Source organism: Canis lupus, chromosome 27 (genome assembly GCF_003254725.2).
Source record: "Canis lupus dingo isolate Sandy chromosome 27, ASM325472v2, whole genome shotgun sequence".
Classification (NCBI taxonomy): Eukaryota; Metazoa; Chordata; class Mammalia; order Carnivora; family Canidae; genus Canis; species Canis lupus.
This window is the reverse complement of record NC_064269.1, coordinates 20,275,621-20,288,562: the sequence shown is the minus strand read 5'-3', so window position 1 is coordinate 20,288,562 and position 12,942 is coordinate 20,275,621. Positions and strand designations below refer to the sequence as shown.

The 12,942-nt window shown below is 43.2% G+C and overlaps 2 protein-coding genes and 1 long non-coding RNA gene across 8 annotated transcripts in view; 2 read left to right on the top strand and 1 right to left on the bottom strand.

The window, feature by feature from the left end:
• Positions 1-6,323, top strand: part of SMCO2 (single-pass membrane protein with coiled-coil domains 2) — a 44,338-nt gene extending 38,015 nt beyond the window's left edge. The window contains exon 10 of the mRNA XM_025455468.3: positions 6,106-6,323. Within this exon, the coding sequence (XP_025311253.1) occupies positions 6,106-6,226 (121 nt within the window). The 3' untranslated portion in view covers positions 6,227-6,323. The remainder of the gene's footprint in view (positions 1-6,105) is intronic.
• LOC125753819 (uncharacterized) overlaps positions 1-12,676 on the bottom strand; it is a 49,466-nt gene extending 36,790 nt beyond the window's left edge. Inside the window, exon 1 of the long non-coding RNA XR_007406422.1 lies at positions 12,538-12,676. This is a non-coding gene — a long non-coding RNA (uncharacterized LOC125753819). The remainder of the gene's footprint in view (positions 1-12,537) is intronic.
• Positions 12,609-12,942, top strand: part of PPFIBP1 (PPFIA binding protein 1) — a 167,103-nt gene continuing 166,769 nt past the window's right edge. For 4 of the 6 annotated variants that reach the window (XM_049102580.1, XM_049102569.1, XM_025455458.3 and 1 more), the window contains exon 1: positions 12,611-12,750. The gene's annotated coding sequence lies outside the window, so the exon portion shown is untranslated. Of the gene's footprint in view, positions 12,751-12,942 lie in introns of all 6 variants that reach the window. The other 2 variants (XM_049102570.1, XM_049102572.1) reach the window with 2 other exon arrangements.

The following is a 12,942-nucleotide window of genomic DNA, read 5'->3' as shown; positions in this document are numbered from 1 at the left end:
GAAGAGAGGGAGGCAGAGACACAGGCAGAGGGAGAAGCAAGCTCCATGCAGGGAGCCTGAGGTGGGACTCGATCCCAGGTCTCCAGGATCAGGCCCTGGGCTGAAGGTGGCGCTAAACTGCTGAGCCACGGGGGCTGCCCACCACTGACATTTTGTAAGAGTATGCCAATCATTTTACAAAATGTCCTCAATTTGGGTTTCTTTGATGTTTCCTCATGATTGGATTCAGATTATGCATTTTGTCTCAGAATATCACCTAAGTGGTGATGTGTTTCTCTCCTCAGGGTATCATATCTGGAGACATATAAAGTCCATCTTCCCCTCATTAGTAATGTTAATTTTAATCACCTGGTTATAGTATTGTCTAGTTTCTCCACTGATGAATGATTTTTCTAATCATAAAAGAAAATAACTTTTAAAAAACTAATATATTATAAAAGTTCATATTACAGTAACTGGGAACTGAATTTAAGTGAAAAACTGTATTCCATGCTCTCTTGTTTTTGCAAGGGAAAACTTGCTACACCCCATCAACAATACTGAATTTGAGAGATAGGAATGGGACTTTAAAGCATCATGTTGCAGAAAAGAAGGTTGAAGTCCAGAGAGGTGAAGTAACCTGCTCAACCTTAGTATCACAGCCAGGGCTAGGACCAGAGTCCTGTCCCTGATCTGCTACCCTTCCCACTCCACTATACCTGTAAGCCAAAGCACAACAAATGTTTTCCCTGCCCTGCTGTCACCAAGAACTCATCCTTTTAAAAGAAGAGATCTGGGGTGCCTGGGTGGCTCTGTGGTTGAGGGTCTGCCTTTGGCTTAGGTCATGATCTCAAGGTCCTGGGACGGAGTCCCACATTGGGCTCCCCACAGGAAGCCTGCTTCTCCCTCTGCCTATGTCTCCGCCTCTCTCTCTGTGTCTCTCATGAATAAATAAAATCTTAGAAAAATAATAAAGTAAAAGTAGAAATCTAGTGCCCCCCTTGCCCACCCCCTTGCCATTCCATATTATAATACTGCCAAGTCTTTAGTCCGGACTCCAGATCTGCTCACATTAAAACACTATCCATGTCCAAACTGGAAATGAGTTTCCTGTTTTATCATTTAAATGGGTAACCTTACTCCCCAGTTATCTCCACAAACTCTCACTGCTCATGCTCACAGCTTGGAGCCAGCAAAAGAATGAGATAAAACAGTTACACAATGGTATGTTGGATGTATTCCACAGAGGTGCCTTTGTGTAACTTGTAAGAAGAAGAGTAATGATTTTCTTTTTCCTGGCTAGAAACAGTCAACTGTGCTATTTTGAAATCTACCAAAGGCAGACAGTCCAGAACCTATAATTGTAGAGAGGGACCATCTATCCTGGCAGCAGTGTCTGTGTGTGTAGGTTGTAAAAGGCAGTACTGGGCCAGCAGTAGATTCAGCACCAGGAGAGCTGAGGTTTCAACCCAGTCCTGTCATAATACATTTCCTGTATTGCCATTTTGTTTCACGATAACAAGTATTGACCTCTGCTTCTCCTACTGATGACAAGAAGAGACACTCTTACAACTTACATGGATATTTGTGAAGACAAATAGAGAGCAATGAACGGAACAAATCTTAGAGGCTCTTCCACTTACTGGTTGTTATGGAACTGCTATGGGCTGAGTTGTCTCTGTATGTCGAAGACCTAATGCCTACTACCTCACAATGTGACTGTATTTGGAGATAGGGCCTTTAAAGAGGTAATTAAATTAAAATGAAGTCATTAGGATAAAACCCTAATCCTGAAGACCATGTGAAGCCAAAGAAAGAGGGCAGCCATCTACAAGCCAAGGCAAGAGGCTTCAGAAAAAAACAATTCTGCTGACACTTTGATAGGACTTCCAGCCTGCATAATTGTGAGAAAATAAATTTCTGTTGCATAAGGCACCAGTCCGTGGTACTTCATTATGGCAACCCTAGAAAACTAACAGGAGAACTTTGTGAAATGTACTCCTTCTAGAAAGAATAAGCTATGTAATTTGTACATAGTACAAAATAAAAATGTGGGGCCCCTTAAGGAATTAAAAAGTCCAAGATAGTGACAGTAGAGGATTAAACCAAGTATGGAGCCCCTCTAAGCATGGACCCTGTGTGACTCCACACATCTCCCACCCACGAAGCCAGTTCTGCTTTTAGACTTCAGTTTCCTTATCTGGTAAGTTGTGATAATAACTGCGCCTAGCTTTAGGTTTGTTGAGAAGATTAAATCAAGTTCTAGAACTCAGTTCTCAGAAAACATGAAAGGGTTACCAAGATAGGTGTTTAAAGTTTATCATTAGGGGATCCCTGGGTGGCTCAGCGGTTTAGCGCCTGCCTTTGGCCCACAGTGTAATCCTGAAGTCCTGGGATCGAGTTCCACATCAGGCTCCCTGCATGGAGCCTGCTTCTCTCTCTCCCTTTCTCTCTCTGTATCTCTCATGAATAAATAAATAAAATCTTTAAAAAATAAATAAAGTTTATCATTAAATGTCTTACAGAGGTTATAAGTCATAGGATCACAAGAAACAATAGTTTGGTGTTTTTTTTTTTTTTTCCTCTGTATATGGTCAGTAAGACAGTCAGTGGGAGGGGAGAGTGTATATGGGGAGTGGGCAGGAACATCTCAGAGCTGAGAGATTCTGCTGGGGTGAACAATGCAGACTGTTTCATAATTTGATTATTTATAGTCTTAGGGTCCCTGCTGCAGGGCATACAATTTCTTTCTCCTCTCTCTCCCTCTCCTGCTCTGTAGCAAGTATGCTCCACTGGAAGAGGCACTGGGACCCTGGAGCTTCCAACTTGCTGCCTGACTTTCTGACAAAAGTGTTATTATTTCCACACATATGATTCTTTTATTCTATAAATAAATAAAGCTTTAGAAGGCAACTAAACACAACCCTGATATCTAAAATAGGACAGGACAAATAAAGCTGATCCTTAGGAGACTAATCCTCATTAGGAGGTAAAGTCAGAGGATTTTGAGTGGCATTTTGGAAGGGGGTGATTATTTTCTTTTACATGTATATTTAAGAGCATTTAGAAGCCAGTACATTGAACAAATTGGAATAAAATGCCCAGCACTAACAACTTTTCAAACAATTATACCATATGGAAATAATTTTTAGTGCAACACAGAAGGTTCTAAATCTTCTGCTGGAATTTCAGCAAATTTCAATTCCTTGCAACTCAATCCCTGCTAAGGCAGGGTTGAATCTAGGTTCCAGTTCTTTCCCTTCCTAACATGCTGATGGGAGCACTGATTCACATCTACTCATTGCCTTTTTGAAAGCAAAGCTCAGAACCTTGCAAATAAGCTCTACAAGAAAGCATCACCTGTCTTCATATCTGTGGTCACTCACAAATGTACTCAATAAAAGCAAAATGGAAAAAAAAATAAAATAAAAGTAAAATGGGGTTGATTGAGAAAAGTTTTTAGTTTTTGAGCGAAACAAAAAGATGGTTGTAACATATGCCCTGATTTTTTTTTTATTATTATTAGAATAAATCTAGACTCCCTCCATACCCTAAGTGATCTGGTTGCTGTTGTGAGAGGTAGTAGAAAGATAAAACAATATTCAAGCTGCTTTTCTTCTGGGCTTTGTTCATTGCCCCGGTAATCATAGCCTCTTCGTTCTAGTTGCTTAGAAAAGGAATGAGGTAGAACAGGGTCATGTAATTAATATAATTATACTTAATTAACATGTAATGATAATTACATGTTGAAAACTAACACATTCTAAAATTCCCACAGTGCGTGGAAAACTATACCACCAAGACAGACTGAGCCTGATGCAAAGGTATGTCACAAAGCAATGTGATGAAGAGACAAATTCAATCTTGATCACGAGATCATATCTTCAGAACTTTCACCTTTTTTCAGAATAAAAACACTTCAGGGGAGCCTAGGTGGCTCAGTTGGTTCAATGTGTCTGCCTTTGGTTCAGCTCATGATCTCAGGGTCCTGGGATCTAGCCCCGCATCAGGCTCCCTACTCAGTAGGGAGTCTGCTTCTCCCTCTGCCTCTGTGATCTCTCCTGCTTGCTCTTAAATAAATTAACAGAATCTTCAAAACAAAAACACTATACCTTGCTCCATTTATTTCAGGGAAGGCAAAATGTACCCACATTTATTATCTCATTTGAAGTCCCAGTATTAGATTATTTCAAGTACTCAGGTTACCTCAGGTGATGGAGATTTAGTGTGAGACTATCTGGAGAATGAAGGAAATGCAGGAAACCACTGAACCATCAAGCCTCATAAGATCTGGAGCATGGTTAAATATTCAACAGTAACACTATGTGTCTATTATTCTTGTTAATTCAGCTTTTCTCTAAGCAGGAACTCTAGTGCTGAACTGTGTTGAATCATGCTAGCATGTGACTTTGGGCAAGTTACTTAAGCTTTTTTGTGGCAGTTTCCTCATCTGTGAAATGGAAACACACTTCACAAGGTTGAAGTTAAAGCATTTAAATAGTACCAGACACATAGATATTGGTGTTTTCTAGTATCATTTTTATTATTGTTGTATTTTCTATTACTTCTGTAGGTATTTTCCACTACTCTTATGATGTCTATGGTCTCAAGGTTCTTTTTTTTTCATCTCATGGTTCTGATTCCTACCTTTTCTATGTGTGACTTTCAGGATTTACCCATTTTTGCTTTATGTTTTGAGTTACTGACTTTCTTCTGATCTTACTTTCTACACTTCATGCTTCTACTTATTCATGCTTCTGCTTACTGCCTTCATTCTATGTCCCTCTCTGCTTCTTTCTGCTTTATCCTATTCTGTTTTTTTAAATGTGTCTCACATTTAATATCTTGAGACAGAACCTGAGGGGGCCACTTAGTGACTAGTTTGTAGGGAAATCTACTGATGAGTTCCCATGCTTGCTTGCTCCAGGCTGTTGGCAAGTTTCTACCTGATTGTCTTTGATTCAGGTGGGAACCCATGGTCCAATTAGTACCATTCAAGGGTCTTAGGATGTTCACTGAGAATTCTGTGTGTAAAGAACTATCTTGGACTCTTGTCAGAAGAAGTGTGGGGGTGGCAGCACCCAGGGTTTCATGGCTCCATTCCAGTGCTTTCTTTAGCATTATTGTCATCCCATTTATAGGTGATGAAGTGATCCTACATCTTATGTCAAGTGTCAAAAATGTCAAGTGATCCTACATCTTAGAACTCGGTTCTTTATTTAATTTTACCAAAGAAGAGGTGCTATTTCTTACACTTCCTTTTATGCAGGAATGGGTGATTATTTTTTTCAGAAACAGCATCTTGCAGAATAGAAAGTAGTTCTAAGGCTATTACACTATGATTAATTCAGAATTCAGGCAATATAGGGCCAAATCGAAACTATATCAGGAGAAATTAAGAGAAACAAGGTTTAAAGCACTTAAAGACAGACATACTAAAGTGATGGTTGAGACACTTTCTCCTTGCTCCCTTAATACCCTGGCTAGTTTAACAAACCACAGTACTAATTACTGGCAATTCACATGTTACACACAGTCAGCATCCTTCAGTGAAAAGGCCTTTCTGGAGATAGAATCTGGAGGAGCTAGGGAAAGCAGGAAAGAACTTCATTTTTATAGAATTTGGGAGATAAGATGCTCTAGCCTAAAGATTTGTTAATCAGCAACTTTTTTCAACTTGCTACAAAAGTTCCTTTAATAAAAGCATTTATTTAAGTCAGTTGTCCAATCCTCATTTTACATCTGTTCTAACTAAAACTCCTTCTTCTTAATCCCCTTAGAAGTTTCTGGATTGAAATCTAACATGCCACTTAAAATGTAAATTCTAGTTAAGTGGAAGAATTCTAGTTAGGGATTAGGAGAGACTGAATAAAGCAACAGTAAATTAATGATTGTCCAGGTGAAAAGGTGAGTGGGGTAGGAATTAATGGATTAGTCTGAGGCCTGAGAATCATATGTGGCACTTGTCCAGAGAATGGGGTGTACTACAATGTCAAACTGGGTAAATTTTGATTAGTAGTGAGCCATGATATACTATTTGAAAACTGAGCCTTACTAAATATTGTGGCAAGGTGGGAGTTAACTGGTTATGGATAATTCTCTGCTGTTGATTGTGCATGTTCCCAGGAACTCTAAAAAGGCTTGTGCACAGTGCATTTGGTTGGAAGGAATGGCAGTGACTTGTCACCCAAGGAAAGACCTGAGCCTGCTTATGAAGACTGCTCTGTGGATCATCTGCAGGGAATAGAAAAGAAGAATTGCTGCTGTGTACTGAACGGACTGACTTGCCATGTTGTCGGCCTCTCTCAGAATATAGAAACCAGAGATGCTTTTTAGGGAATTCAATTAACTATGTTTATAAATGGGGTTAACTGTTTAAGGGAATTTAATTTGTTTAGTTTAGCCATTAATTGAACATTAATAAAAGACCATGAAATGCAATAGCCTCTATTTTTAATTAAAATTGTTTTCCATTTATAAATAGAATAACAAAATGGGTAATTGAATGTAACTGGGTTTTTGGATTTGTCTGGCAGGTAACCGAAGAATAACCAGCACAATCTGGGTTGTGAGGGGAGGGTGATTAAAATAAGACCCTGCTTGAAGTGAGATGCTGGTCCTATTTCTAACCTGTCTCCATAGGCAGAAAGGGAATAGGGAGGAGCATTGAGTTCATATGTGGTGTCAGTAATGATAGCTGAGCTGTGCCTTAGTATCCAGCTAAAGGATATTAAAATAATGTCTGGGTTATCATCGGTGCCATGCTTAGAATCAGATGGCATAAGCCATAATTGCTTCTAGAAAGAATTCTAAAGCTAAGCTTGTTTCATTTGAATTTGGGTTCATGATTTATACCATGTGTCCAACTGACTCTACTGTGTTTAACAGTGTGACTGGGGTAGGAAGAGTCCGAGGTAATGAGATCCTTTAAGACAACTCTGGTCCAGTTCTTCCTGAACTTCTAAGGAGGTAGCTCCTGGCAGTTAGAAGTTTGAAGCAAAAGACATCATTCCTTCCTTCCTCCCTCCCTCCCTCCCTTCCTTCCTCCCTCCCTCCCTCCCTCCCTCCCTCCCTCCCTCCCTCCCTCCCTCCCTTCCTTCCTTCCTTCCTTCCTTCCTTCCTTCCTGCATTCAATGAATTTCTATTGAACGTCTCGGATAAGCAGGGCTTTATTTTTTATTTTATTTTTTTAAAGTTACTATTTATTTATTTGACAGAAAGAGAGAGCACAAGTAGGTAGAGTGGCAGGCAGAGGGAGAGGGAGAAGCAGGCTTCCCACTGAGCAGGGAGCCTGATGTGAGGCTGTATCCCAGGACCCTGAGATCATGAACTGAGCCGAAGGCAGATGCTTAACTGACTGAACCAGCCAGGTGCACCAAAGGAGGGCTTTAGATTCCCTAAAGAACATAAAGATAAAACAAATTGGCATCCTACCCTTATTAGGAATTTAGCCAGTGAGGGACATAAGCCCTGTGTAAAAATAATAGTACAATTGTTTTATTGCATAAAAAAAAAGGAAAATATATTTACTGATGTCTTTTTTTTTTTTTAAAGATTTTTTATTTATTCACGAGAGACAGAGAGAGAGGCAGAGATACAGGCAGGGGGAGAAGCTGGCTCCATGCAGGGAGCCTGATGTGGGACTCAATCTGGGGACTCCAGGATCACACCCTGGGCCAAAGGCAGGCACTAAACCACTGAGCCACCCAGGGATCCCCTATTTAGGGATGTCTTATTATGTGTCAGGCAATGTGCTCTGTCATCGTGCACATGATGTCTCCTCAAAACCTCACAACTACCCTGGGAGGTAGATTTTAGTAGAAATGAGCAAAGATCATCTTTAATTGAGGAAGAAACATTATTAAGGACTATGGGTGCAAAGTCATCCAGTTTGCACAGCATGGGAGTATGAAGAAGTGTATCAGTAAGTGGATAGACTGGTAGAAAGTGGATCAGTAAGTGTAGAAAGGTAAGTTGGAGGCCAGGATGTAAGGGCATTTGAATGCCCAAAGAGAGTGTGGGCTTTGTTCCCTGGTGAAGGAACATGTTCAAGAGTTTTTTTTTTTTTTTTTTTTTTAAGATTTATTTATTTATGATAGAGAGAGAGAGAGAGAGAGAGGCAGAGACATAGGAGGAGGGAGAAGCAGGCTTCGTGCCGGGAGCCCAATGCGGGACTCGATCCCAGGACTCCAGGATTGTGCCCTGGGCCAAAGGCAGGCACCAAACGCTGAGCCACCCAGGGATCCCCTGTTCAAGTGTTTTGAAAGGAGTCGAGAATGATCAGGACTGTGCTTCAGAGAGAGGTAGCCGGAAGCCTGTGAAGACCAGACAGGCACACGATGTGACCTTGGTGAGTCAGGTGGACCTCTTTTGGAATCTGCATCTAAACAAATCAGTGTGTGTGTCCTCGTGCCTGCAAAGGCTTGGGGATGCAGGAATAAAGACAGCCTGCTCCCTGTTACTTGGGAGGGCAGAATTGAAAAAAAGTAGATTGTGGACAAGCAATGCTTTAGATGTATAAAGAAAAAAATGGCTTGAAGATAGAGACCTTGGTTTCAACCCCCAGTTCTGTGTATTCTGGAGCAATTTACTTATATAAAATTGCTGAGCCTTTGATTCCTTATGTTAAAAGGGGGCTAATAGCACTCACCCTAATGAATGGTTATGAGGATTAAATGAGGACACAAGACCAAGGTCTTTGGATGATAAAGTCAGAAAACTAGAGTCTGCTTGCTAGGAGAAAGATCTGAGTTTCTGTGCTCCTTGTGGCAGAAAAGGAATCCAAGCTGGGGCTTAGAAGGCTACTTGTCAGGAATGCTGTAGAAGGGGTTCTTACATCCCATAGGTGGCTGCATCAAATGGCCAGTGGGGTCCTTTTTAAGTTCTATTTTTGTTACTCCCTGCAGGCTTTCTCATGCTTTCAAAATGTTCCTCTCCCCATTCATACTCACGGTACTAGTACCTGGCACAACTCATAGGTACTAAAGGTAAGCAATAACCATAGGAATCACTAAGCAGAAAATAGATATCTAGACCTACAGAGCTAATTCATGTTGAAACTGCAGGAGTTGTAAATGGATTTTTTCCATTAAGCCAGCTGGAATCCAGGATAGTGGGTAAACTCTGGATGTCTCCTCATCAGGCATCCTATTTCACTTCTGCTACATTGTTCTAATCCTTTGGGGCTTCTCCAAGATACCTAAAGGTCAATAATACACACACACACACACATATACTTTTAAAAAAAAAATGAAACATTATGATGAAGCTAAATGTAGAACAAAGGAGCTCTAACTCTTGTTAAGGAGGAGAAGAAGAGAGTTCAGGGAGAAGGAGGCTGAAATCTCACCCATTGGTTCTTTTCTTACCCACTTTGGAACCCTTGATTTCAATACTACTGTTCCAGCCCTGGCCTTGTTTTCAGCTTTCCTCTTTTGTTTTCTGGACTCTGATGGCAGCTGTTATCACTCCAGCTGCAGAGGGGATGGGAGGCAACTTCCTGTTATTCTATCCTGCCATCCCTGTGGGGGTGGGCCATTCCCTCCCCCATCTGCTGCGGATTGCAGAATGTGAGCCTGGATGCAGTCATCCTATGACCAGAGCTGGAAAAATGATTGGTAGCCACCCTGCCACTGTTCGAAGGCATTTGGGGAGCAAAGTAGGGAACAGGCACCACTGATAAGTGTGTTCCTAACTAAGGGAGGGGAAGGCTGAGGGGCTGAGAGGTAGGTTAAGTGGGTTGTGCAGAAAATAAGTTAAGGGTTGTTGCATGAATGATGGGAGAGTGGGAAAAGGGAAGGATTCTGGCCAAAGTATGAGAGAGAGAGAGAGAGAGAGAGTTATGGTTTCTGGCTGTGGGATTATTTGGGTTCTGGGTGCATTAAGGAATAGAAGGTGATTAGAGGTGATATGATGATCCATTCTTCTATAGTCCTATATTTTTATTTATTTATTTATTTTTATTTATTTATTTATTTATTTATTTATTTTATTTTATTATTATTATTTTTTATGATAGTCACAGAGAGAGAGAGAGAGAGAGAGGCAGAGGGAGAAGCAGGCTCCATGCACTGGGAGCCCGACGTGGGATTCGATCCCGGGTCTCCAGGATTGCGCCCTGGGCCAAAGGCAGGCGCCAAACCACTGTGCCACCCAGGGATCCCAGGCCTATATTTTTAGTGAGTCTTTTCTTTGAATCAGAATATAAGGAATACAAAGAGGATTAAGCATGGAACTTGCTTAATCCTGTGGGAAGGTAAGAAAATATATAAAACGGACATATTTAATCATATGTTTATACCTCTGTACAATCTCAATAACCCTTACAACAATCTTTGATGTATTATCAACCCCATTTTATTTTATTTTATTTTTTTAAATTTTTTACTTATTTATGATAGGCACACAGTGAGAGAGAGAGAGAGAGGCAGAGACACAGGCAGAGGGAGAAGCAGGCTCCATGCACCGGGAGCCCGACGTGGGATTCGATCCCGGGTCTCCAGGATCGCGCCCTGGGCCAAAGGCAGGCGCCAAACCGCTGCGCCACCCAGGGATCCCTATCAACCCCATTTTATAAAGGAGGTGATCGAGGTTTCCGATGGCAAGTTTTAGTGACTTGCCCAGTTATACAGCAAGTAAGTGCCAGAACTGGGCAATCGGCCCCTAGCCCTTCTTCTTTCCACTATCGCACACACGGAGGACTAGGACTTAGTTAGGCTTTGAGAGAGGGGCAAGACTTAACACGCAGAAGAGTGGGGATTCCAGCTAGGCCAGAAGGTGAGAATCAAGCAGGGATATGTTGAATAGACCAGTTTGTCTATAAGAGAGGGTCTCCTGGGAGCAAAGTGGGAGATAAGGTGGGAAAGAAATAGAGACCAGGTTCAGGAGTGTTTTAAATGGCTAGCTAAGAATTGCAGGGAAAGGGAGGGGGGGCTGATTTAGAGGGGAGGATGTTGATGGCTAAAGCAAGCTGTTTTAGAAAACTCATCTGGTGGTGATGCATAGAAAGACTTAGGAGTCTTTCTAAGGAGGTTGGGAAGTTAGGAGTTTGAAATAGCATAGGTCTGACAACAGCATAATGGTGATAATAGAAAGTAGATCTATGAGATCAGAGGCCTGGGTCTGTGGATTTTTTTCAGCATTATAGTGTTTGAATGAGTGTCCATTGTCGGCAATGGCCACTATAAAGAGAAAAAGTGGTTGGGGGGTCAAATGGATCTTGGTTTCAACCCCAGTCCTGGATGTTCTGGATTAATTTACTTACATTATCTGGCTGAGCCTTTGATTCCTTATGTTAGAATGGGGCTAATGACACTTTATCGGCTGTTAGGATTAAATGAGATACAACGTTTGATTCTGCACATCTATCTACAATTCTTTGGCGGACTGGTGAAATGTAGATGTTGTCATCAACCGTAAAACAAACAATACAAACCAACAGAAAGCCAATACTCAATTCACTGTCCTTCCAGAAGATAATGGATAATACGCTATCTAGATCTCCTATAAATAGAGCCACGGCTCACCATTCAGTTCTGTCTTGGATCAGATATTAGGCAAATTGAAAGAACAGTCTCCTGAGAATCATTCTGTTCGGTTAGCCAAGGGGATTATACAGCATGATATCCGTCAAGGGTAAATGTTAGTTAATTCTTAATTGATAGCTCAGCCGCTGCAATTGGCTCCATTCAACAGTAATTATTCTCATGTGGCTGGTTGAGCTCAATTGGGAGACTCCCCCCCCCCTCCCCGCCCTTCAGTGGTGCATGAAAGCAACAGCCTTCAGGTACTTAAAAAGGGTAAATAATAATTTTTCTTCGGAGACTCAATTTTTATTTGTCCAGAAGCTCGTGGGGTGTGATTTCTCACCGCTAAATGCAAAAGCAGCACATGGCTGATGAGGCCACCAGTTACCCCATTCAGAGCTGGGGGGAGGGGCGGGGGTCGCAACCGGTTTCTGGGATTCCCTCCCCGACCTTTCCGGCGCTTTGGAAGTTCTAAATTCCCCATCTAAGGGAACACGCAGCAGCCCCAAGACAATAAAAGGGGGCAGCAGAGTGAGCAGGCTTGCTTTACTCGCCGGACTCGGAGCTAGCCGTTTTCTGCTCCACGCGCCGCGGGACTCGCACTTGCCCGGGACACAGAGGAGGCGATTGTTTCTCCCTTACCAAGGGGGGCTCGGGTGGGTTAGTTTCGTTTCCGGTCTAGGATGTAGCAAAACACGCCCAGAGAAGTTTAAAGGCGCTTCCCCGTGCCATTTACCCCCTTTCCTCAGAGATAGCAGGAAAGGCAGCATTTTTTTTTTTTTTTTTTTTTCCCTCTTTCCTCCTCCTCTAGCACCACCACCACCGCCACCGCCACCGCCACCACCACCCACTCCCAGCCCCAGGCTGGCTCCGCGAGGAATGTATAGAGCAGGCGACTCCTCTGAGTGACGGCCGCGGCGCCCAATCAGCGGGCGCGCGGGCGCGGCCGGCCCCGCCCCCTTACGCACGCTCTTTGGCTAATTCCCGCAGGGAGGGAGGAGAGAGGCGAGTGGGAGGTGGGAGGGGGAGGTACCTGGAGCCGGGGGTGATGTCAGCTCGCAGCAGCTCGGTGCCTGCCCGGATTCCTGACATGGTGTAGGGCCGAGAGGGTGGGGAAGGCGGGAGCGGGACGGGACGGGCTTCGCGCTGGGCGCCTGCGGCGGGGCCGCCGTGCCGGGGCTCTGAACTCGGACGGAAGGTGAACCAGAACTTTTGGAACAAGTGCCCGGCGGCTCCCACCCCCCAGGTAAGGGCGTGGGGCTCCCCTCCGGGACCGGAGGGAAGTGGCACCGTCGTGCGGTTGCAGCTGCTCCTCCTCTTCCCCGGGTCGGTTTCCTTTCCTTACTCACTCCAGGTTCCCAAGGGGCGGGGGGTGGAGGGGGGACGGGGGACGGGAACTTTTTTGGGGGGGGGGGGACAGGGCGTAACTCCTGGGGCT